This window comes from Hippichthys cyanospilos, chromosome 14 (assembly GCF_059441005.1).
Source record: "Hippichthys cyanospilos isolate Australia breed blue-spotted pipefish chromosome 14, RoL_Hcya_1.0, whole genome shotgun sequence".
Classification (NCBI taxonomy): Eukaryota; Metazoa; Chordata; class Actinopteri; order Syngnathiformes; family Syngnathidae; genus Hippichthys; species Hippichthys cyanospilos.
The window spans coordinates 4785927-4809671 of NC_142382.1; the positions used below are offsets into that span (position 1 = coordinate 4785927).

Here is a 23745-nt window from a genome sequence, read left to right on the forward strand (position 1 = left end):
TATGCGTTCTCAATTCTTGAGTTACCAATACAGATACCAAGGGCCAATACCACTAGTATTCCCCAAAAAACAATTCTAAACAATTTGAAAGTATATATATCCCAAAATAGCATTTGCTTTAAAATTGCATGCTTCTATTCTGACTAGTTTCTCATTTTGAAACTCCCACAAGAAAGTGACCAGCCACAATCACAGGTACCGATATCGTGAAATTACTACTGATATCTTCCTGATATCGGTACTCGCCCACCCTTTAGTAAATATACAAAATATTGTTCCTCTACTTCATACACTTGAAAGCCTGCCTAGTTCAATTTAAAGAATGAGTGCTACGAAAGCTCCAGTATTCATCAGTCTCGTTTTGTCTTTGCGTGTTTCAGCTGCCACTGGACTTCCAGGAACGCATCAGTTCTCACATGGAAAAAAACAATCAAAGTAGTAGTGAAGCCACCATGGCAATGTGCCACTCCAACTACTCCGATGCGGTGCCCACAGCGATCATCGCAAAAATCCTCGAAAAACCAGATCCGGGAAACAGCTGCCCCGTTACCCGCTCCCCGAGTCCACACCCGCAGGATGGAAACTCCCTTGCGGAACCGGGAAGTAACGATCATTTCAACCGCAGAGTTGCCTGCAAGACGTCCGACCTGTACTGCAGTGATACGGCGCTCTACTGCCCCGAACGCTGGCAGGAAACAGACCGCCGGCAGAGCATCGACCTCCACGGAACCACTTTGCTCCAGCTCCATGCCCAGAACTCCACAGACAGCAACCCGGATGAGGAGGCCTACCACCCCAGCGGCTTCTCCCATCACGAACCGCCGTCGTCCTTCCACCACCACGAAGAGTTCAGCGCCGGAAGCCTCCCAGCCTCCAGTTCCTACTCCAGTTTCAGCCTCGCCTCTGACGACAAGGGCGGCGTCGCGAGCGGGGGTGTACGCACTGCCGGTAGCACTTTATCCACTTCTCACCAGGGTTTGTACATGGACTGGCGGGACGGAGGCGGTGCGGAGTATGAACGCAAAAGCGTGTCTTCCTACGATAAAGACGGCTCAGGTTTCCCCAAGTCCAACAGCATTCAGCACATCGTCCCTTCAAGGAGTCCGCAGAAGGGCTCCTCGCCATCGTACACAAGGACGGCCTCTTGCTTCAGTGAACCCTACCACTCCAGCACCCCTCGTCTGGCCTCCTCCCGCAGCATGGGGTCGACGACCGGTTTAGGTCAGGCGCAGGGCGCCACTCTAGAAAGCAGGGCCGATATCCACGCCCAAGAGGACGAGCTAAGTAGCCGGTGGAAACAGCTGAGTGTGGAAGACGTCAACACGTTCTCGTCTTCCTATCGTAACGTCACCGGCCGGGGTTCCCCGTACAGTTTCTCGGAGTGTCACTACGCCGTGGGCCCTTCGAGCAAGGCCAAGGGATCTCTTTACAGCAGCTTCCAGGAGGGAGATGACGTCTTCCACAGCCACATGCTGGACCAGTCCTTTGCGTTGGGTTCCCCTTCGCCCAGCCGCAGCCCCAAACCGCCGCCCGCGGAGCTTCGCAAACAGAAAAAGAACTCGGCCATCTATCGGGCCAAGGACGGCAATCCGGACGGCGCGTTGCTCTCAGGAAGCTCGAAAGACAAGGAGCGCGCCAAGAAGGACTACATCAATCTGAGTGCGGGAAGTTCGGCAGAGTCCTTACACCAAAGCCCCTTAGAAGCCTCCAGTCTTCAGCATTACCCGAGCCCCAAACCGAGCGTCCGGCCTCGCCCGAGCTCCAGCTCCGCCCTGAGCGCCGTCGGCCCGGCGCTCCCCAAGAAGACCTCTCCAAGATACCAAAAATTTGGCAGCACCGGGCTGACTAGGAAGGACAGTCTGACCAAGGCGCAGCTCTACGGCACGCTGCTGAACTGAAACAGCGAAGGAGCTTGTCCTTTATGCATGATGGTAATTACTAGCCTTCTGTACTGTCTCAAATCTTCTCTAAGCATACTTGGTGTGACAAGGGTGTTCGGTGTTTTATGTATCCTAGCCAAGGCATGTTTCATGGAGTCTGCGACACTTTTTCTATCGTACGTCATATTTAAGTGTAGCTCCTAGCTAGCTGAGATGGTGTAGCAATTCAGTGATATTATTTGATTGATCTTTAGAGCTACTGGGAGGAAACCACCCTCAGCAAGACCGACCATGGACGTACTGTGCTTTGTGCTAAAACTTTGATACTGAATACTGTTAGTAAAACCAGCAGGACATTTAACTCTTCTAAAAAATAATTAGTAAGTAAACGTAGAGCATGTATAAGGGGAGAATATTTTTCATAGCCATTTTTTCATTTTGTAGTATTAAATTTCAAAGACGACAGTAAGTTTGGAAAGTAAACCCATTGTTACTCAAAATGCAGAGGCGGGCGGTCCATGAGGACAGAAGGACCGTGTCAATGCATCACTTGCCAACGAATAATATGAATGGTGAGAAACACCTCATCAAAAACTCACAAAAAGTGTGTTTTCATCCAGTGTATCCGCAGTCGTCAGGGAACGACAGATTGTCTCCATTGATCCGTCACTGATGGACGACCGTTTTCAGATGAACGACGAATGAGAGGAAATCTACATAAAACACAAACTAAGCAGTAATTGCATTCGTCACTTCCTGGGAGAGGTCAGCGGGAACCGACAAATTAGTTGTCAGTCCGTCTCCTGTTTTGCCAATAGGGAACGAGAAACCTAAAAATAAGATGAATGAAGGATTGACGGATAGTGAGTTTTTGTCTTTTGTTGTATTTGTCTCAGAGGAGAGCGGTCGGTCGGGAACCGACGGACTTTTCGTCGGTCCGTTACTGACAGACGCTCCTTTTTCCGAGTAAACAATCTACGACAAGAATCAAAAAAAGACGGACAAAGTATTGACAGAAATTGGGTTTTTGTCCGTCAATGGATTTGTCACTAGGCGGCAAAGGTAGTCCCTGATGGAGGCCGCTTCTGCCGGCGAGTGTTAAGTACCAATGATGGACAAAACCCAACTTTCCGTCAATTTTTTTTTTTTTTTTTAGGTTTCTCACCCGAAAGACAGTCTGTTTGTCTTGATGGGTAAACGTCGGTCTGCCACTGAGAGACAGACGTTTTGCTAAGGACGTACGGACAAGAAACTTTAAAAAAAAAGACAGATTTTCATCCATAATTGTATTCATTTTTAGGTTTCTCACCCGAAAGACAGTCTGTTTGTCTTGATGGGTAAACGTCGGTCTGCCACTGAGAGACAGACGTTTTGCTAAGGACGTACGGACAAGAAACTTTAAAAAAAAAGACAGATTTTCGTCCATAATTGTATTAATTGGCAGAAGTTCACCAGTCCGTCACTGACGGATGTCCGTTTTGCCGAAAAATGAAGATTTTTGTCAAATTTCCAGTCCCGGTGGCTCCGAAATGATTACGGAAGCGCGGGTAAACTAAAACGACGGAGCGAGGGACTGACAATTGAAAACAATGGCGACCAAACGATGACGGAAACACCCCCCAAGGCACCGACGAATGACGGGCCAGCAAAAATTTGCATAATGCCCACCTCCTGTCAAATGAACTAAAACAGGACTGAACTCATGTCTCAAGAATAATATTAAAAACCCCCAAAAAACAATGCAATGATTCCAATGCGGGCTGCAAGAGTTTTAACACAACTCAGCTGGACTTTTGTCTTACTTTTTATATACAGTATATGAAAAAGAAGATTTGATCCATAAATGTGATGCTGTATCGCACAATCATTATCCACATAGCAGGACACTGGTTAAGTTGCCTTAATTCCGTTCAGTGGGGCACAACTTTGCAGAAACTATTGAGTGTACATACTGAATATCTGTTGTATGGATACTGTAGTGTCTTCTTCCTGCTTGGTGGTGTCTCGGCAATGGAATGAGCCTCTTGTGTGAATGTATGGAAACAAGACTGGAATAATAACGCTTTTAGTCCGTTTGATATCATTTGGGAGCTTTTTGGCCCTATTTGGCAACGGACAGTAAAGCAGATTTAATTATGAGATTTGTGTAAGCAGGAATTGTGTAAAATAAGTCAAAAATATATATACGACTCGGACATAGGATCAACCAAGCGTGCCAACCAAGACTGTCCAATTAGGCGTTCTACATTTTGGCTCCTGCTAAATAATGAGATCACAAGTCATTATTTTAATAAGGTTTCTCTGTGTTTGGAGGTTGTAAGTCATTATTTTCATTTGAGTGAATTCTATTAAAATGACATAGAGGATCATCACAAGACACAGAAATGGGCTTCCACTTCCCTCGTGTTAATTAACTTCTTTTTATTGTGCAAGTAAGGCTACCATAGGGCAAATGTAAGTTTTGCCGCCTGAGTTTGTGGTTTTTATGCTAGTGAAGAACAGCTCATCAAAAAGAACTTGGCAGAGATTTTAAAGTCATGTTTCTACCTCTCCTTTTGCGCTGGCTTCAACTGTTTTTCAGCATTTCGAAAATGTCACCCTTACTCGCGCTATTTTTTCCAACTTTTTTTTGAAAATCCCCAACCTTACATTTATTTGCTACGAGTGAATGCTTTGTAAGTCCGGTTTAGAAAATCTTCAAAATGAGTTTTACCCCCCGTGCAAATTTAATGAAAGAATAGATGGTATTTTTGTTGAGGTGATACAATTTATCTAGTTATAATTTTTCTACTCAGTTGGTATATTTATGGAATGTGTCCATCAGCCCAAGGAGGAAGTTCAAGTGGGTCTGTCCAGTCCTACCTCCTACAGTCCCAGTAAAAAAAAAAAAGAATGTGAACATGTCCGTGTGATGCATGATTATATATTTTTTGCTGTATTTATTTAATAAAGATGAGTCTTGGGAAAATAATGTTCATGTACTGACATTTTTCCTTTAAATCCTGGTGCTTATTTACAGTTTTAACATTTTTTTAAGGTTTTGACTAAAGGGTGTTCTAAAATTGGCTGTTTCTAAATGAATGAAATACTAAAGTAAGCAATTATTTTAGGTAATTAAGTACTAATGTAATTGAGTTTTAACATGGACATTCAGTTGGTTTTGCAAAAGAAAAATCAATATTTCATTATTTACGAATGGAGGTTGGCCATCAGCCAAAAATAATTGGCCAGATACCTTTTATTTGTCCTTTATTTTAACTTTTTATTTGTATGTACTCTAACCCTTTACAGCAGTTGTCATATTGTGGCCTTGTCAATAAAATAAGAGTAACAGTAAACAGTAATAACAATAATAAATCATAAAATACTGGTCAAATATGTTTTTTTTCATGGAGAGGAGCTGTCACCCTTGACTGATGCTTACCTAATATAAACCAAGTGAGCACTGTAATGATAACGGCGACCATTGGATGGCAGTGTTTCCACACTTATAACACAGCTATTATCTACATGCATTCAAAGTAAGGAATGGAAGTCAATCTTTCATATGAGATTTAAACATAGCACACAAAAGTCTGTTGGCCTTGAAAGGTGAGTGAAAATGCTAAAAAATACTTGCCCTCAAGGGGTTTGCTTTTCCAATAATGCTTGGCACTGAAAGAGTTAATTTTCGAAAAAACAAGGGAGTTGAGAATTGACCTGGATGTTTGAAAATATAATTTAGTATAGTGCGACATAAATTAAGCATACGTGTGTTACATACGACACCCATTCAACTCATTTATAAGAAAAACACATAATGACAATAATTCATGTCCTTGGAACGTCACCATGCAAAGCATTCTGGGAATCGAACAGATTTTTTTTGTTTGAACAAAATAGAAGGGAATAGGTACCAGGCCGGCGTATCAATATTGAAAAACCATATCTAATTGACACCTATTGAAATGCATTGGAAACAAATGCTATTTTATTCATGATCAATTTTTCAGTTGGCCGGGTCATCAGTAATCCGTATTATTTTTTTCTGCCATACAGGTTGGGCCTTAGTTGAAAAACAAGCGTGAATGACAATCACCCTCAAAATAGAGCATAGAAAGTAGTAAGATCACAAGCATTTGCACGCCGTTGCTCTTTTGTTGACGGGTGGGATTTTTTTTTGGACAAAGCTGACAAGCGCTGACAGATGCGCGCGATTCATTTCACGTTCGTCTCGCACCGGCTGAGATGTTGAGGGAAATGTCACATCAGAGCCGCTGAGAACAAAGTCGCATCAAGACACAAAGAGAATTTTGCTTTTAAAGATAATGACTGAGAGGAGTTCCTGATTCCGCCGTGCCCCAGAGATCCAGTTCCATGTCTTACTCTTCACCTACCTAACATTTGACGTTCATCCTCAGTGCCAGATCTTGATTTGGCCGGCCCAGTCGCAGGTGGCGGCGGCGGCCGGCAGGACGGGATGTTGGGCCACGCACAGGCACGGCTGGTTGTGCGCTTGCAAGGAGCGAAGCGGCCGAGCGTTGTGGTAGTCGTAGAAGTGGGCGGAGCCGGTGGCGCTGCCGGATGCTAAAAGACTTCCGTCCTGGGAGAATTCGCAATGGACCGCGTATCCCTCCACCTAAGAGAGGACCAAGTTCACACACGTATAGTCATGCGGTATTTCGAAAAGTCACTTATCTCAGGTCTTGAAATGCAAGGGTGTTCAAACTCAGTCCTCGAGGGCCGGTATCCTGCACGTGATCACGCGCGTCAGGGAAAGAAACCCCGGAAAACGTGAAGGATTGCAGGCCCTCGAGGACCGAGTTTCTTTAGGGAAAGAAAGTGCGACATTACGAGAGCGTTCAAGTTAGCATTAGCATCTAGCTTGGTCATGCTACCAGTTTTTTACCGTTTAGTGTAGAGCGAGGTGAAACATACAACTGGGTGTCGACGGAAATATTTTGCCATCAAATAAATTTCATTTGCAAGCATTTGGGAGTGAACACATGGTGCCGTTTTCAACCTCTATCTGTTTTGACGATCTATAATCGTTTTTAGCTTCTTAGTGTTTTTTACTTCATCCTTTTTGTTAGATGTTCCTCGATCAATGGCCTAAATTGGGTCGAAATTGACTTCCAGGGGTTAATAGGTTCTAGGGGGCGCTACTGAGTCATTTGCAATAAATTGTGCAAAAAAAAAACTTAGTATACTACTTAAGTTTCATGGGTTTTTCCTGAATTTTAATACCCTCAAAATTGCTTTCTTTATAAATTTCTTGTTGCCGCGGCAACAGTGTGATACAAAAAATGTGTCTTTTGCCATCCTCATGGCCTAAACCCTCGGCATAAAACTCTCGAGCCTCGAGGGCCGGTATCCTGCATATTTTCGATCCTTCTCTCTCCAACCCAGCTGATTCAAACGATTAGCATCATTTTCAAGCTCCTGCAGAGCTTGCTGACAAACTTATCATTCGAATGGGGTGTTTTGGAGAGGTACATTTGGACAAACATGCGGGATACCAGCCCTCCAGGTCCGGAATTTGACACGTGTAGCCCAAACACTCACCCGAGCAACTTTTAGCGTCAGGTTGACTCAGAAGCACAGAAGCCACGCCCTTTTTTGGAAAAGTCAGAAGATTTAGCCTGAACAACGTCAGGTGATCAGCCTGACAAAGAGAATCTGCCAAGCATCCTCCGGTTGCACTATAAATTATCTTCTGCTTAATTGCGACTGTATCTCAAAAGACAAACTATAAAAAATGAAAGAATCAATATGCACAGATATTATTATCATGCTGCGATCTCATTATCTTATCTAATCTATCCCCTGGCGGGACACAATTAAAAAGTGTGATGATAGTGTGCTTGCATGTGAGGTCATCCATCATCCCCACAATTTGTACACACCATATATGTATATCCGATAGTGGCTTGGCGTGTATGTTCCGAAAGTTGCGTTTCCTGACTCATGACACTTCCTTTGCACGCTTTTAATTGCGTGTCTGCACATCCGAGAAAATCGCTATTTTTTTTTTCACTATCGATCTGGGTGAAGGCCCCTGCTAATCGTTCCCCGAGGCCAGCGTCAATCGTGACCTTATGTCCTTCGTAACGTCGCCTCTTGTTCATCCTGTAGGGCCGCTGGGAGGAGAAGAGGGCCACGTAGTCGCCGTTGGTCTGGGCTGCGAAGCAATCCTCCTGCGGATGAAGAGCCAGGCTGGGACATGTGTAGCGCTCCTAAACACCGGTGGGAAATCTCATTAGCGCAGTGGAGCATCAATTTAAGCCACCCATTGTCCTTTAAATGAATGCATCTTTTCGTGGCTAAAAAAAACCACCCAACTCTATACAAAATTGTTGATTACTTCCAAAATGGCCGCCACGTAGGCCAGTCTGATAGCCTGTTCTAATCTTGTAGTGAATAAATGAGAATAATAGCCCTAAGCCGGAGATACGTTTGTATTTTTTTTTTTTAGACTTTTTGAAAGACTAGTATTTATCATTTTTAACTCATTCAATGCCAGGGACATATTTTCACGTTTTTTTAAGAGTTCGGATAATACATTCCGGATACTATCATATCAAATAGATATTTAAGTACATTATGGGCATGAATTTCAAGATAGTTAAGTATTAAATTGATACTGAGTATCTGGGATTGAATATCGTTTAAAAAGCGTGAAAATACGGCTATGGCATTGAATGAGTGAATAAGCCACTATAAATTTCAATATGCAAAAAAGTCACATCAAAGTACATTTTTTAATATAGTTGTAGACCGAATCATTTTTAATTACATAGGGCATCATAGGAGACTGACATGTTTTGCGGGCTTTTTTTTTTCTTTTCCCAGATTTACTTTACGAAATGTAGAAGTAGAGAAATGCTTTTTTCTGCTCCTGAACACAAATTCCAAAACTTTTAAAAGGGATAGTCCCCTATTGAGGCCTTTTCAGACGTAAAAAGTTACTATTTTGGATAAAAATGATGTAATCACTTTTTTATCAATTATTTTACATTTTACATATACGATTAATGCTTAACACATTTTTGCACTCGTTTTGCCAATTGACATCTACAAGATGAGCTGTGACTGGTCGTTACCTGAGTTTTCATGACATGTGGTCAATTCCAGGAAACAATATATAGTAAAATGTATTTAAAAAGTATGAAAAATACATGATGGATAATTATCAAATGAATTAAAGACATAATATTTTTGTTGCTGCTGAAAATGGCTAAATAAATGGACTTGAATGCACTTTAATGACCAGATCTATTCTTTGGAGAACGCTTACATGGTAGATCTGGTTGGAGACCTTGGCGGTGGAACGGAAGTCCCAGGCGATCAGCGTACGATCCGCAGAGTCCCTGCTGACGCAGTCGGAGCTTGTGATGACGTCCAGGCCGCCTCTCAGGAAGAGAATGGCCAATGTTTGCTGGATTGCTGCTCTGTACACTTTTACTACCTGGGGGGGAGGAGAAGATTTACTTGCCAAAAACTGGACAAATTGTTGTATTTTTATTGTTATTTGATTAGCCAGGCTCACCTGACGTGGCTCACCGGTATGTACCGTATTTTCCGCACTACAAGGCGCACCTAAAAGCCTTATTTTTTTTTTTTTTTAAAAGCTGATGGCGCGCCTTATAATCAGGTGCGCCTTATATATGGATCAATATTGAGATTGGGATTCGTAGAAGGGGAATGAAGTGATAAAGTAAGCTTTACCTGTTACTTTTGTGTGTTTACAGTTGAACAAAGTTGGTCATATTGACATTGAGTTATTATGCTATTGAGAGTTTAGAGTAATTATTTGAGTTATTATTGTTATTACTTTGAGTATTACTATATTGTGATTGAAAAAGTCTTAAAATATGTCATTAATTGAGGGCGCGCCTTATAATCCGGTGCATCTTATAGTGCGGAAATTACAGTACTTAACTGTGGCATTTAAAAAGATAGGCAAATTATGATTTATTTATTATTATTTAACTTTTTTTTTTAAGAATTACAGCATTAATATTTCGTTTTTAATTCACTCTTTGAGTCCGAGACATTTTTGAACATGGTTTTAGTCAAACTTAAAAATATTTGAAAAAAAAAAACTATAAATGTCTAGCAGGGATTTAGTGTCTGGACTCTTTAAAATGTGTCAAAATTATTAAATTATTTTTCATGTACCTGTAATTTCAAAAACACATTTTTCACTTACTGTCGAATGAAAATGGCGTTGCATATGCTAGAGACTCAGGATATCTTTAGTCGCCCCTTTAGCAAACATTTGAAAAAATAAACTGGAAAAAAAAGGACAAGGGACTGAATGTCTGGACTCTTTTAAAAAAAAAAGTAAAAATACGTCTTTAGGATTGAATGAGTTATAAATGCGTGTTGGGTTTATTCCTCCCATTAAATCGATTAAAATCGTAACCATCCAGAATGATTGAAGAAAATCGAGATTTTTTTTTTTTTTTTGGGTCATATCTCCCATCTTTAGCTGACACAATTGCTGGACTTGCATAGGACCTGAACCCCCGAAAGGAACACGATTCCTCCAGCAGAATATCATCTGTCAGCATCCCGATTGTGAATGAAATGCAAGATATTACCATATAAAACAGTCCATTAAGCTTTACAGCATCATTAAGTTGCAGCACCACTAAAACAATTTACGAGCGCGAACCGAAGTTCAAGAGCAACAATTAGTGCCGTAACATGTACATTTACTGGGATTTAGGCGAGAATATGAGGCTTTTCGCGACATCCTCCTTCATGCGCGCGATTGTACAGTACAGGATGTGTTCACGGCCCACCTGCCTTTGATTTGGAAAGGTCAAAGCGCAGCGGGTGAAGCGCAGTCAATAAAGATGATAGATGTGCGGTAAGGAGGTTAATATGTTTGACCTTGCAGCAACGCGAATCCCAGGCATTGACCACTGAACTGTAACCTCCGCACAGGAAGACCTCGGGGTCGGAGGGATGCGATACAGCACACATCACCTTGAACTGGTTATTCGCTCGGACGACGCGCCGGCCTGCTCGGAAAAAGAAACGGGAGAGGGAGGAGAGAGGAAAGAACAAGATGAATGCCTTTTTCTTTAATAATACATTCTTCACGTCTCTGATCGGCGGGGGGGTGTCTTGAATTATGCAGCACGGAGCCAAACTCTATAATCATTCATGTGTCAGCTTTTCAAAATTAAAAATGGGCAAACTACATTTTAAAACCACACTCGCCAAGCGCGAGGAGAGGGAAAAAAAAAAAAAGTTCCCCCGATATTTCACTTCACTTCAACGACATATGACTTTAAAGAGCATTCAAAATGAGGAAATGTCAAAAATGTTTAAAATTAAAGATGTCCCTTTTTCATTTGATTTCATTCAGACGCCAAAATCCTCCTGACAAATGATGGAAGGAAGCACTTAAATTTAAAGGACGGTCATTTTTTTTGTTTTGTGTAATGACGAATACGAAGAATACGGCACTCTTGACATTAAAATAAAATGTTTTTCGATATTACGGATCAGCGTCAGGGGTTTGAAAACGCCTTCAAATTCATTTATTTTTATTGTTTTGATTTTCGTTTACTACGCTATAAATGAATACTGAAGTGATCCAGACTATGCAGCAACATGCAAACAACCGTTGAAAATGTTATTCAAATTAAAATATGCATATTTTGTGCATCTTGTGGGTTTTGCTTTACGACCTGCAAAGACTTTCAGTTGACAGTTGTGCATTATGAATTATTATTAATGTTTGAGAACGTTTGAATTCTCAGTAGTTTTTAAACTTTTGACTGGTACGGTAAATATTTTATATGGCGGTTATTTTGCAAATGCAGATTTTTCATGAAGGCCGCTTAATTCACTTGGACGGCTGCAGTAAAACGATGACAAAACAGATGGCGTTTAAATTTGGCTTCAAACGGATACTTGTTTACATATTTTCAGCAGTAAAAAGTTATCATTTGGTCTGTGCTATTATTTTTCGTGTACAATTAATACTTTTAAAACCACTTTTTTTTGCCAAATGCTGTCAACTGAAAATGACATGTTTATTGAAGGCTCGAATCATGACCAATCACAATTAAGCTTGGCAACTGTTGTGTCATTTCCAGTTGACAGCAAGAGGCAAAATGGCCGCCCTCTGACATGCACAAAATTAATGCTTAATTAATATTCGACAAACCCTATATTAATCACAATGCTGTTTTTAGACTGCTTGGGTTACATTGAATATATTACTGTAAACAAAAAAAGCTTCAAGTAGAAAGTTTTAACTTCTAACCATCTTTCATATTAATTCATGGGTCATTTCCTTTCATTTTAGTGTAAGATATGACCAAAACATTTCTGCCTTATATTGTTTTATCGTAATACTGATTAATTTGGTGCTGGTGCTTGATAAAAAAAAGTATGTGGGAGTGGACCCTGAAAAATTAATCACACAATAAATCACAATATCGTATGTTTGGGTTGAATATTTCCATTTGAATAATTTTCCAAATCGTTCCGCCCTGCAGTCTATAAAAAAAAAGTCAAAACATGTTCAATATTCTCTATTCAATTTCATTCCAGTGACAAGGAGAAAGCCCCTGTCAATTGCGTGCACAATATTGTCCAAGTTGCGTCCAATCTTGTCCAAGAATGAAAAAAAAAAAGGAGCATTCCTTCTCTAAATCGATAAATAAAACGTCACCCCCGAAAACAACAGCACAACACTCGCGGCATTTGGATTTAATTACTGCCGCGAGGGTGCGGATAATAATTTGTGCTCGTACCAGGCAACAAAGTCCAAACTATGCGACAGCGCCCTGTCAAAGGCTATGCAAAGCAGCACACCTCAGGCTTCACACGGCGCCTCATTAATTTCAAACAAACAACCCAACACACGCGGCGAGCAAAACTCAAGTCATGACACTATTCTTCCGGAATATTCCAATCCAAAGCTTCAGAGAAGCGGGACGCGGCTAATAAACTATAGCGAGGACGGCCCAGTCTTCCTCTTAATGGCGGACTATTCTGCGGGCTGCAAAATTCGATCGCATCGATCCAAAGTTTTTCACAGGCGGATTTGTGGCCCTCCCCTCGCTCGCTTCTAGTTTAATTGGCTTAGCCGCAGCTTGCTAACTCGTATTTGCGCATCAGCGGCCTTGTCATAATCAAGAGCGACGTGTCATGTTTTAATTAAGGGGAGATCAATTAGATGGGTGAGAAGACCTTGCAAGTGATCACAGAGTACAGCGATGACACATGTGAGGGAGGGATGATTGGGGATGCTGGGAATAAGGGGGAAGTAGGAGCTGACGGGGATGGGATGGATATTTAGCCACAAGATGAAACAAGATGCTGCAGCCATACAGGCTTCGCGTTAGGGGGTTTTAACAAGGCGACAAACATCACAACAAACAAAAAAACAAACTTAAAATTAACCTCATTCTTTGATCTAAACCACCGGAAGCACGTGCAGAAAAACAAAACAAAAAAAAATGTTCAAATTGTTCTTGCAACAAGAGCAACAGCCACTAGCCACCTCTGGTGACCTTGCGGTGACCTTGAACAAACCCAGGAGGAGACCAAAAGAGCAGCTTTTTTTTTTTCGTGGGAACTTGCAAGCGTTCGTAAGCAAAAGGGGCATAAAAACAATACAAAATAGACCATTTATATACAGTAGTTGGCAAAAAATTGTTTTGCAAGGTTTCAATGCAAAATACAATTGTATACGATTATTTGATGTACTCCATTCCAGAAAATATTCAATCGTGACCACTAAGTACAAGACAACTGATCAAAAGAGCATATATCTTTGCGGAAACTTGCAAGCATTTCTAAGTGATAAAAAAAAAATCAAACAAACCACAGTAATTGGCTCATATACAGTAGTCATAGTAATTGTAGTTATATACCTTATAGTAGTTGTCAAAAAAATCATTGTAATCGTTTTCAATGCAAAACACAATTTTAAACGATTATTTAATTAACTGATTCTGATTCTAGGAAATTATTTTAATGTTTATAACAATGATTTTAATAACCGAAGAATCAATTGATTAGTTTGTTGATTATTTGGTAAAATGGATAAAACAAAGTTTCAACTTCCATCCGTTTTTTATTTTGTTTTGTTTTTCAAATTGTCAATGCAAAAACCTAAATTAACAAAGATTTAGTAATCGGTAGTGTTCCATATCGAGACCACCAGCACTTTTAAATCATAACTACCAGAAAAAAATGGCAGATCATTTTACATTTTGTATACATCCCAACATAGCATTTTTTTAATCCAAAACTGCAATCAACTAAAGTCAATTTTCGATTCCCCTCATTTCTAATCTGTAGGTCCTGATCATAAAACAGCCACAAACGGGCGGCAGATACTGATATGACCTACATTCACATGTATTGACCTTGAAATAAGGCTGATATCGACACTGATACCTCGTATTAGTGGTTAGTAGTAAACGTTGATATTCTTTCCAAAGAAAACGCCTGAAAACGTTTTCTTTTGCTTAAGAGGCAGAAAAATAACCCTAACACTGATAAGTACTTTTTTTGGCCTTGTTACAGACTCAGTTATTTGCTAGATGAATGCAATCAAACCAGAACTTGTTAACGCCTTTAGGTATAAAAGAGAAAATGAGTCAAGTGGGCAGCATAAAGGCAGGAACCCAAAAGACACATGTAGCGTGCGCTCGCACACACACACACGCACGCGCACACACACAGACAGCAGCCAGGGAGCGTTGGCACGTTTCCCTCCGTCAATCTCTGCCAAGGAGCATGTCCAAGGTGGAGCTCAACAGCTGCCACTTCACTCTGATGGCCTGCAGAAGAAACTCTCTGCAAGTCCCACTTTCTTTTTCATTCTTGGCATCTAACATGTTTATGTTCCTGTTTCTTCCCATTGTGTGAATTTGGCTTGTCTTTCCTCCCTATAGTCCCTCCGCACTGCTGCTGTGAGCACCTCCCTGCCCCCAACTAGGGGTGAAAACGCCATTCTGTGAATGAAATTGGACATAGGACCAAGTGTGAAGATGGCTAAGGAAAATGCGCTTCCATAGTGGCACACCGGAACCTCAATAACAGCAGTCACAAGAAGGGGGTGTGAAGGGGGACGTTAACAGGTATCCGAACAAGAGTAAACACCTCAGAACTGTGAAACAACTGTGAAAAAACAAATTTTGCATTCCATCCGTGCGAGGAGATTCGTCATTTTTAGTTGCGCTAACCGAATATAAAAGCCGAATCATTAGTGTCGAAAAAATGTGGATATTTTTTAACGAACGGGAGGCCAATTACGGGTGGCTCTTGGGCCGCCGCCGCGGTCGGATTAGCTATAGCGTTAGAAGGAGTCAAAGCCGGGGGTTTTCGCCACATCCAATTACACTGCAATTGTGCAGAAACAGGACTGGAATCCCCGAGTCCCTTACTGATATGCGGCTAAATTGAATTGGCTTCATTTAGCGCGCCGATGTGCGAGCAAGCGCCGTTTGAAACAAATAAAACCCTCAGCTGCCATTAAAGTGTTTTAATTTTTAAAGGGTATGAAAATGAACAGAATATCAGATGGAAAAATATTGCACTTGGTGCATTGGGTTGATACGTGCGTGGGGGTGGATGGGTTAGGGGGCGCTTAATGAAAAGGATAAGGGTTTTAAGATGAGTTTGTGACAAATATCATTATGTTAAAATGATAGAAGAAAAAATGTCGGTTAAGCATCGCCTGTATTTGTAAATAAGCCAGAACTAAGCTGTATGCTAATGCAGTAGGAAAGTAATAATATTAAAAAAAATATTTGTTTAAAAAAAAAAAGACCCCGAGGTCATACATGTGAATCCAATTTAAAAAAAAATAAAAATCAGAGCAAGTATGCCTTTTTATGCAGCAAGTTTTCAGAAAGGAATTTAGTTTAACCTGGGTCGATAGTGGACGTTAGAGAGTCGTATACGCCCACTTCTTGTGCACTTAAAACAAATCTGTAATCACTTTTAAGGGCAATAGTGTGAGATGATTTTGAAATGCTAATAAAGTTTCGGGAGTCATAGTTTGTGATTGCATGAATCCTTTCAAGGGCAACTTCCAAAACAATCACAATAGAAATATTTGTGTCAAAACCACCAAGTGGCGCTAGCGCCCAATTTATGACATTTGCAAGCCTTTCAATGACTTTGGATAGGCTTAGCCTTGACTCCCTTAATGCAAAAGCCTGCAAAAGTCATCATACTCTAATTATGACATCATAAATACTCCATTTTCAATTTCATAAACGTATGAACATACTTTTGCTATTATCGCATTTTTACAATTTTTGTCCATATAGTAGGTGTATGATTTCCATCCCCAAAAAAACATTTGCACAGTATATGTATGTCTAGGGTTGATGCCACTGAACATTTTGAGGGGTTGAAAGTCAATCTATTTAAATTTGAGGATGTTAAGACCCTTTCAAAGTCGGGTGATAATCAGGCCAGACTTGTGAAAAATCCCCGGACAAGCAGGGGTTAAAAAAGCTCCTAAGATAGCAGTCAAAGCCAACGGGAGCCAGTGGCGACAAACATTTGTTTGTTGGCGGCAGTGGTCTGTGAAGCTCCACTGTAAGGTCATGGCGGTTACTCCAACCGTGATGTATCAATTATTGATCCCCTCCCCGGAGCTGCCTGTGTGCTTAATGTGCAGACCAAGCTATTATCCTTAGGCCCTATTGGCAGTATCGACAGCCGCACTGAGAGGGGAAGGACGAGCGGAAGCACGTCATCGCGGCGGAGCGTTGGCGCCGGCCGAGCACACGCCACGGGGGCTTCAAAGGTGCGGCCCGTTCGGCTAGTCGCGGTCCGGAGTTCAAAACGGTCCGCGGGACTCGCCGGACATGCAATGGTGTTTTGCGGTTCGCTTATCTTTAATGTAAATGGAACATCTGCAGGTGAAATTCAACTTGCGGGCTAAGCTGGCTGGCCGTTCCGGGCGGAAGCAAAAGTGCTTCCGAAGCGCACCAAACGATTGATCTGGAGTCAAATGTCACCTTGAAAACGCATTGTACGAGCGCACAAAAGGGCCGGCGACAACACAATGGCTCCAAGAAATGAAACAAAGGCGGGAGAAAACAACAAAAACACTGCCCGCTGTGTGCTGCGTCGTGCAGCAATTAAAAAATAAAGATTTTTATTGCTGCGTTGTGTAATTAAACCTCACTGATGTTTTTGTCATATCCTAAGAAGCACTTCTGTATGTTTATTACATTCTTCCCTTGTTTATCGCTTACATTTTATTTGGTTGTTTTCATGTATTATTCTGCATTATTGTATTAGTTGGTTTATATGTTTTATTGCTGTAAAACCCTCACCTTACACTTAATACATTTACACTTAATACATTTTTATCAAACAGGCATTGACCTCTTGTCACATTTTCTCTGTTTGAACGGTCTCAAAGTTCTAACCTTTGCAGATGTAAAAAATTGCCCTGAAATAATATGTAAAACAGAGAAAATGCGTTATCGCATATACACTGAAAAACAATGGGGGAGAAACAATGTGGCTGCTCTGAAATAAAAATGCCACGCAATCACAACGCTAGAGGTACAGCAATGAATCGGTTCATCTGCAGCTAATCGATAATCAAATTGATACTTTTGACCGAGAGTTGAGTAATTCTTTAGAAACCTACAATCTTAAAAATACTCTCAAAATACTCCCTCTAGACAGTAAATATTCTGAGATGTATTTAGTTCTCAATGAAAACAGATTCATAATCATTGTCTTCAATTAAAATAAGATATTACACACGTTTATTTTAACATCAAATTCATCTACAAAATAAACAGATTAACTGTTGCTTAACCTACATATACACACACACACATATATATATATATATATATATATATATATATATATATTAATTATGTATTCCTTGATTAATATTTGATGCCCAAGTGTAAAAGTCACGCAACAAGTTGTGAGCAACTTTTTTTGAATGTATGAATGGGCCTAAAGGGTAAAGGCAAAGTAAACCTAGGCGGCCGCTCACCCGTCTCCACGTCGGTAAGCACGGCTGTGTTGTCAAAGGACGCGGTGAGAAGTTGGCGGCCGCAGGGGCTCCAGCGCGCGTCCCGCACAGCTCCTGAGTGGCAGGTGAAAACCCTCAGGCAGCGTCCACTCTCAGCGCCGTCCCACACCTGAAAAGCATCGCGAACGCGCCTTGACTTCACCTTTGGACACAGTGATGTTTTTATATGAGGGAAAAACTGACAAGCCACTTAATGTCGGTTTAAGAGGAACACCATATCCAAGCTAAAAAACACTTTGGCTTCTAAGTTTCATTACCTTGACTAACAACAATTACAGTAACATAGCATTCGAATTACAATAACGGTTCCAAGATCAGTCATGGTGTTTGGCTGATTAAATAAAAAAGAAAAACAACATATTGCTTTGTAACTATTTCTGTATATTGTGTATTTAACTGTAATTCCACTTTTGACCACTAGATGGGGCGCTTTTTAACACATTAAATTTGTGCTATTTTAAAAGTAAGTTTAGACTCAAAAACAAGGAATTTATTCTATGAATTCTGTAAAAACATCCCTAATGTGCATTTAAGGTACTTTTATATCACAGATTTGAACTTAAAAGTGCAATTCAATTGCTCTATATGCCCCCACAAAAATCTGTGAAATATCAACTGAGCAGCAAAATCCACTTATTTTTATCTATCTCGGGGACAGTTATATCGCAAGCGAATTCACTTTTCATCGAAAGCAAATTTTCATGTTGACTTCCCCTTTAAGAAAAAACAAGCATCGCCTGACTGGCATGAAATGTGATAGCAGACTGCAGATAAAGTATGAAGGGCGAAAAAAGGAAAAAAAAAAAACATGTCCCAAAAGAAGACGGTGATTTATGACTGAAGTGCTGATCTTTTGTGTTTCTTAATTGCAGTGGCGTGTTCGCACTGCACTTCAAACGCTTTGGCAAAAGGAGCGGCGTGGATACGGACGGTGACAAGCGTTTCATCAGACTTACTGCTGCTTATTGGGGCTGATTTTCAGCCTCACATCAAGTGGGTGGTCTTGTCAGGTGCCCGCTCAAACGAGCTCCGACTTAACGATAGGAAGCTTTTTTTTTTTTAGGGAGGGGTGGGGCTTCACAGCGAAAGCTCTACGGCCACTTCTGACATCTCTCGGCTTCTGTGTTCCATTATTAAGCGTGCTCTTCACACAGCATTTGAAAGACGGCTACTGTATCATTGTGGGGGACTGAAGAGAAAGACATGCACACTCTCGGTGGAGATTATCCAAGATGGTTCCGAAAGAGAAGTTACAATTTGGTACAAATCGCAATTCATTGGCCTATGCACACAGCAGGTCAAGACTACTGTATTTACACAGTAGATAAAAAGATTTTACATCTTTTTTTTGCGTAATCTCTTTCTTCAGTACTTTAGTATCTCAAGTCTTTCGTACTCTAGTACTTATATAATATGTCTAAACGGTTGATAGGTTTAGTACTTAATTATCCAAAAAAAGTGATTACCTAATAGCAACCCTTCTTTTGCAAAAATATTTATTAAAAAATAAATAAACATAAGTACTTGGGATTGAATGTCTACACTCAAAAAAAAGGCTCTCCTCGTGAGTAAAAACTACATGTCTTCCTTCTGGTTTGTTGTTCATTAAATGTTCTAGGTTTACCTAACATTTAGCGTTGTGATATTGGCTAAAAGACATTTGCGATGTTTCAAGTATTTGTCAAATTTGCCGTAACGGTCATACATGATTATAAACACATTGTTCAAATAAATTCTAAAACTGATAGCCAGCGTATGATACTAGAATTTGGGTGACATGTTGTACCAACAGGCTCGATGAAACACCGCCATCTCAAGGTTGCCGTATCTAAACTCAACGCAGCACCGGTAAGCAGAAAATGACTATAATATGGAGTGACCTTATGATTATTATTATTTTTTAATGACTATTACCCAGCATGAATAAAACACACCTAAAAAAAAGAACCAATAAATGTCCCGACAACAATCTCCCAAAATGTGTTAATTCTGCCATTTTTGTTCCCCCTACATTCTACTCATCTTCAGCAGCCACTTGCCTGACTCACGCAGCGGATCCTTCACGATGACTCACGGGCTAATCTGCTTTCTAAATGCCTCGGTGTAATTAAAAAATAAATGAGTACTCCTATTATCAATGTAAAACGGCTGCTGTACACCTGTGGTAGCCATAGCGACGATGACTAATTGCATACGGTGTGAGGATGAGGTCGAGCTGCTGCTAAAGAAAGACAAACCCAGATATGTGAGGACTTCACAGACTGAAACAATAGAGAAGAACAAATGTGCTTTCTACATTAACTTCTTCATTATTGCCAGACTTATAATTACGACAGTTGCTATTTTACTGTTCTTTGTATTACAGCAAAAGAGGAAATATAATTGCTAATTCCCACCTGCCAATACGAGGCTTAATCGGCTTCTTAGTGCAGAAAGTTAACTACTTTTGCCTCTGAGTAAAAGGGCAGCCAGATGCTCTAAATAACATATTTAAAATAAAGATATTGATTCTATGACAGCAGGGCAATGGAAACAATCGTAAACAGATATTGCCCCCTGGTGGCTGCCTGAGACAAATATTTTACATACTGTAGAACTTTTTGTCCCTTAATCAGCGCAACGCATTTTGGGGTATATTTAAAAAAAAAAAAAAAAAAAAAAAAAACATTAAAAAAAAAAAAACATTCAGTGTCTGATTCATTAAACTTTAGAATCTTACAAACTTCATTTGTATTGGCCTACAAAAAAATAATCAACCTAAAGTTTCCTCTTCTGGATCATAGAAGAGATATGTTATTCAAAAAAAAACGAAATGACTTAATTATAAATAAATATTTGTCCACAAAAAATAATCAACATAAAAGTGTCAGTCCTGTTCTCAAAAAGAAATAATTATAAAGAAATATTTGTCAACAGAAAAGTATGAAAGTGTCACCTTTTGGGATTACAGCAGAGATATGTTCACAAAAATGTAATAATTAACTTAATTATTAATAAATATTCGTCCACAAAAAATAATCAACATAAAGTCTAAGACCTGTTCTCAAAAAGAAATAATTATGAGTACATATTTTTCCACCCAAAAAAATATTCAACTAAAAAATAATGAAATTGAAGAACTTTATTTTATGAACGTATATTTTCCTGAAACTTTTCATTAATTCATTAATTATTATTATTTATTATTATTATTGTTATTTATTATTATTATTATTATTATTATTATTATTATTTATTATTATTATTAATTCATTTTAATTATTTCTAAAGGATTTTTGCATGTTTTGTTTGTTTTATTTAAAATCTCGAGTACCCCCTGAAGTTCCTTCAATTACCCCCAGGGGTACCCGTACCCCCATTGGAGAACCACTGCTGTAGAATGTATTAAGTTAATTATTTTTTTTTAAAAAATAGTAAAATGGGAACTAAACAAGATAATCATTGTCGTCCAAAGGATTGGGAGATTAATAAGAAAAAAAAAAAAGAAAAAAAATGTTCACTGATATCTAAGAGATGCTCAGTTTAGTAATTCTGCTCCAAGACAGCCAAAGCGGATTCTTTTTTTTCCCTCATTTGGCCACCAAGTCATTCAAGAAGTCGTTATTGTATGCAAATGCATCTCGGCATATTTTAACTTGTTATCCATTGTCAAACTCTCTTAAGAACCGACGTTGGGATGCAATGGTTTCGGATGCCTTCATCTCTTGACCTTTTCCCTGCTTCGTTTTCTCCGGAGAGGAACGCAGACAAGCGGAATGTGAAAGCGGAATCCGGAAGATAGGAAATCTCGCGGGTGCTGACATACATTGGACTGACAGTGACAGATATGATTTTACAGAAAGTGGCGCGTGCTGCGTTTCTATATCAGGAGAGGAGAGAAATGATTGTGCCATAGCAAAGGATTGCAAAACGTTTGAATAATAAACCTGTCACCCTGCATGTTTTTCAACTGTTAAGTGTATAAGGCATTTATTCAAATCCTATTTACTACTACTAGCTTTTTTTTTTTGGGTGCTAAAGAAATGTCCAAAGATGGCTGGTAGTAAATTCAATACTAAAGTAATCAATGACTTTAAACGTGAATCAATTATTTCAGGCACTTAAGTACCTGCTTCAGTACCTACTCCAAATGTGTAACTTTAGTACATAGAGTACTGAAGTATTTGATTACTTACGCACTTAAAATGCTCAGTAGTGTTTTTAGTACCACAAGGAATTATGTAATTTAGTGCTTGATTCTTCATCAGCCATTTTTAGGCCCTCTCTTTAACAAAACATTGCGAGAAAAAAAAATGACCAGACTGCATGTCTGGACGCTTTTAAAAACGTAAAAATATGTCTTTGGGATTTAATGAGTTTATATTTTATTTTCGAATTCCACAAAAAAATCGACTACAACTCCACATTTGCTATTGTTTTATGTGAACAATGCTTAACATTTTTAATCCCATTTTTGGTGTCTTAATTTTCCTCTAGTTGTGTTATTTAAAAAAATGATCTTGCTATAATTACAAAATAAACAATCACCAGCTAGTTCTACAGAAGTTGTAAGTTTTTTATTTACTCTTCCTCACGGATTTACATTTTTGCACTAGCATTAACTTTTACTTGAGTCATATTATTCTCTACCCACCTGGATTGTTATTTTAAGTTTTATGCATGTTGCTCTAAGTGTACCTTGAATGTCTTGTCCATGGAGGCAGAGAGCAGGAGATGACTTCTCTGAGGAACTGGACACCATTGCACTGTGTTTACCGGACCCTGGTGACCTTGAAGGCTCATCAGAAGCTTCTTGGGTATCCCAGCAGCAGCAGGAGTAGGTCCGTGTGCAAGATGAAGCTTCACTTTCTGAGACATTGTTGAGAGAATACCAGCTTCTCCAGCGTGAACTCCCCATGAGAGGTTCTCCTCTTTCTCTATTACAGGAGTGACAAGTCTTTGCCTTTTGGGAATATAAGGTCGGATGCCAGGTGGCACAGTGCTTGGTCTTTTGAGCGTATCCGAGACACTTGGTGGAATGTATGCAAGCAGGCTTGGCTTCTTCTGAAGAGGAACAGATGAACCAGGAGAACAACTCTGGTTTTGTGAAGGGACGTTGTCTTTTCTGATGCCATTCTGGTGGCTTTCCAAAAACGGGCTGTGAGAGTTCGGCATGATCGCCATTAAATGGCAATCCGCTCCTTGTACTGATCCAGTTTCTTCTTTCTGGTCTAGACCTTCATCATCAGACTCAGAATCTTCATAGGCCACTAACGTGGTCATCCTCAATCACCACAAGGTTCAACAGCGTTCCAAGGGTGACATCTATAGGTTGAAGACACAAACACACAAGAATTGCACGTTACAAAAAATAATGGCAAAACAACTACATTAGTCGCCGTCTCTTACCTTCGTAATTGAAATCGTGTGTCAGTCTGTCCTGTATCCAAACAGATGAAAGCTTCGAATAACGTGATAACTCGATTCAAATCAGCTGGTTAGCTAGCCAATGCTAACATATTTGTTACGTTGACCACCCAAATCCGCTCGTTGGCTTTTGTTGCGCGATTAGTTTGCACACGAGGATGGGACATGAAATTAATGTTTCGCGACCTCCTCTGAAATAATTAAAACGTCAAACAAGTGCTGTGTAAAGAAAATTAGTCCATATTGTTTTCTTTTGAAACCATTGAGGCTGCCCACACCGGAAACAGGCTTTTATTCTCAAAACCTACCGGTAACGGTCCATGGTTAAAATATGTCCCCGTTTATAGTAACACAAAATATGCAACTTTTGAAATAAAAAGTAAAACAAAACACTGCACGCGTCTTTTTATTCATTTA

General features: G+C 40.0%; 2 protein-coding genes across 2 annotated transcripts in view; one reads left to right on the forward strand and one right to left on the reverse strand.

Moving 5' to 3' along the window:
- begain (brain enriched guanylate kinase associated) overlaps window positions 1–4845 on the forward strand; it is a 49161-nt gene extending 44316 nt beyond the window's left edge. The window contains exon 7 of the mRNA XM_088432689.1: window positions 381–4845. Within this exon, the coding sequence (XP_088288815.1) occupies window positions 381–1898 (1518 nt within the window). The 3' untranslated portion in view covers window positions 1899–4845. The remainder of the gene's footprint in view (window positions 1–380) is intronic.
- On the reverse strand, window positions 4652–23595 carry wdr25 (WD repeat domain 25). The gene is made up of 7 exons (XM_088432685.1): window positions 23311–23595; window positions 22600–23226; window positions 17884–18031; window positions 10761–10891; window positions 9157–9327; window positions 7955–8095; window positions 4652–6498 (listed from the first exon to the last, which is right to left on the reverse strand). Exons 2-7 carry the CDS (start codon window positions 23182–23184, stop codon window positions 6277–6279), a joined length of 1398 nt encoding a protein of 465 aa, XP_088288811.1. The 5' UTR covers window positions 23185–23226; window positions 23311–23595; the 3' UTR covers window positions 4652–6276.
- Window positions 23596–23745: the final 150 nt, after the last annotated feature.